General features: G+C 33.5%; 1 protein-coding gene across 1 annotated transcript; it reads left to right on the top strand.

The window, feature by feature from the left end:
- The first annotated feature begins 267 nt into the window (after positions 1 to 267).
- On the top strand, positions 268 to 1,290 carry LOC107858380. The gene is made up of 3 exons (XM_016703034.1): positions 268 to 562; positions 776 to 928; positions 1,127 to 1,290. The coding sequence occupies exons 1-3, from the start codon at positions 268 to 270 to the stop codon at positions 1,288 to 1,290; spliced, it is 612 nt and encodes a 203-aa protein (XP_016558520.1).
- The last annotated feature ends 1,501 nt before the right edge of the window (positions 1,291 to 2,791 follow it).

Genomic DNA, 2,791 nt, shown 5'->3' with positions numbered 1-2,791 from the left:
ACTGAACCTAAAACATATAAAGAAGCTGCTAGTGAGCCTAGATGGATAGAGGCTATGAAGTCAGAGATTGAAGCATTACAATCTAATCACACTTGGGACATTGTGCAGTTGCCCAAAGGAAAAATTCCAATAGGTTGCAGATGGGTATACAAGGTGAATTACAAGGCAACAGGCGAAGTAGAAAGATTTAAGGCAAGGCTGGTTGCCAAGGGTTATAGCTAAAAAGAGGGCATTGATTATCAAGAAACTTTTAGCCCAGTGGTTAAGATGAAAACAGTCAGGACTATTTTGTCATTAATTGCTCAAAGGGGTTGGATAGTTCATCAAATGGATGTATTTAATGCTTTCCTACAAGGTGACTTGAATGATGAAATATATATGGAATTACCTCAGGGATTCTCAAGTCAGGGGGAGAACAAAGTATGTAGACTTGTCAAATCCCTTTTTGGGCTGAAGCAGGCTCCAAGACAATGGAATGCTAAATTGTCTGAAGCCTTGTTGAAGTTACAGTTTAAACAAAGTGAATATGATCACTCATTATTCATCAAGAATACTTCAACAGGTACTGTCCTAGTACTTGTATATGTTGATGATATGCTTGTTAAAGGAGATAGTCTTCAAGTTATAGAACAAACTAAAGACAGGTTGAAATATTTTTTCAAAATGAAGGACTTGGGTGAATTGAAATTTTTCTTAGGAATTGAATTTGCAAGGTCCAAGAAGGGAATACTGATGAATCAAAGAAAGTATGCCTTGTAATTGATTGCTGAAACAGGGCTAAGTGCTTCTAAACCAGCTGCAACACCTATTGATACAAACTGCAATTTAACCACTAAACAGTTTGAAGACTTTACCAAGTCTGCAGCTGAATCAAAAGCAACAAAGAATGATCCAGTAGTAGATCAAGGGGTATATCAAAGACTGATTGGTAAGTTACTATATCTAACTATGACAACACCTGACATATCTTATGGAGTACAAACCTTGAGTCAGTTTCTATAACAACCTAAGAAATCACACATGGAGGCAGCCTTAAGAATAGTAAGATACATCAAGAATTAACCTAGACAAGGTATCTTATTGCCCAGTAATCATAAGCATACAGTTACAGCATTTTGTGATGCAGATTGGGCATCATGTCCACACTCAAGAAAATCAGTGACAGGTTATTGTGTTTTGTTGGGAGATTCTCTAGTGTCTTGGAAATCCAAGAAACAGTCAACTGTTTCTAGGAGTTCAGCAGAAGCAGAATATAGAAGCATGGCTAGCACAGTTTCAGAACTTATTTAGCTGCTAGGACTCTTAAAGGAACTTGGTATTGAAGTCTCAAAACCTGTTGATGTTTTTACTGATAGTAAAGCTGCGATACAACTTGTTGCAAACCTAGTGTATCATGAGAGAACCAAGCATATAGAAATTGATTGTCATTTCATATGAGAAAAAATAAGCCAAGGATTAGTGACTACCAAGTACATCCCTACTCAGGACCAATCAGCAGATGTATTGACAAAGGGGTTGAGAAAAGTGCAGCATCACTATTTATGTTCCAAGCTTGGAATTCAAAACATTTTCTCACTTCCAAGCTTGAGGGGGAGTGTTAAAGAAAAGGAGAATGCAGTTACTTAGCAGTTATTTTCTACTGTTAGTCCAAGTAGTTGAATTAATTAAGTAAACAGTCCATTAGTTAGTTAGGAAGTTGTTAGAAGGTAGTTAGTTACTAACTGTATAAACTACTACTACGCACTGTACAGATTAACTAATTCTTCTCATTTTTTCACTCAATGAATGAAACTTCCCTCTCCTCTCTTCTTCTTTCTCATGTCATCATCCTGAATCAGGGTTCTTCTTCTCTGTAAAGTTAGTTTACTTCAAAACATGAATAGGGGATCCAAAAAAAAAAAAAAAAGAATACGTAAGTTTTTATGAATTTTTCCTTCAAGGAAATTAAGCAATTAATCTTTAGCACAAAAGTATTAATTAGATACAATGAAACCTTTATAACCGTCATCCTTTACAATAACATTTCAATATAACGCAATCAATGTTTTTTTTTAAATATATAATAAATATTAAATTATATGTTCTTTATATTTCGACAATAAAAAAGGTTTGACTGCAATGATACTTCAAATGCTTACTTGTGGCTAGCATTAGGCAAGCATGCACGTGCAACATTTTTATACCATATGTATACAATAATATGACAACATTTTGCAGTAATTATTTTGTTCAATTATAGACTCAAAGTAGAAGAAGAGTAATGATAGACAATTTAAAGGAAAATCTTCCATTCAAATGAAGAACTGGACAAAGTACAATTTCAACGAACTTATCAAATGGTGTAAACTCGTAATACCAACAACAACAGTAATAATATTAACAAATATGATTGTAGGTAATAATACTTTTGTATTTATTATTACTGTTATTATACAAATGTACACCATTATTTCAAGCTCCTGGTTGAGCTATCCCAAAATTACATCCTTTCGAGCAAGTTATTCAAACTACGACCATGGGATATTTTTTAAAATTACAATAGTTTATACTCTACGTCATTCTTAACCATCACAAACCTCCATCCACCATCCTAGATCAGAGGCGTCATATATAGAGGAAGCTCTGTATATGCCTTAAAAAACAATAAATTAAAGGTAGTTTTACTGTATTACCCTTATTAAGTATAGGTCATCTCAGTATTAAAAAGTAAATAAGTATTTAATATTAAGAATAAAATAGACACAATAACTTATTTCTTGGTAAAAATAACAGAGATGTAAAAAGGCATATA

The sequence above is a fragment of the Capsicum annuum genome, unplaced genomic scaffold (assembly GCF_002878395.1).
Source record: "Capsicum annuum cultivar UCD-10X-F1 unplaced genomic scaffold, UCD10Xv1.1 ctg4445, whole genome shotgun sequence".
NCBI lineage: Eukaryota > Viridiplantae > Streptophyta > Magnoliopsida > Solanales > Solanaceae > Capsicum > Capsicum annuum.
Note: the sequence above shows the minus strand (reverse complement) of the source record. Positions and strands in the feature narration are given on the sequence as shown.

Excerpts from the sequence above, each read along its gene's own strand:
- LOC107858380 (XM_016703034.1), top strand. The coding sequence starts at position 268 with ATGAAAACAGTCAGGACTATTTTGTCATTAATTGCTCAAAGGGGTTGG. Across the intron at positions 563-775 it reads CATCAAGAATACTTCAACAG|GGCTAAGTGCTTCTAAACCA; the intron begins GTACTGTCCTAG and ends TTGCTGAAACAG. Across the intron at positions 929-1,126 it reads GGTATATCAAAGACTGATTG|ATTGGGCATCATGTCCACAC; the intron begins GTAAGTTACTAT and ends TTTGTGATGCAG.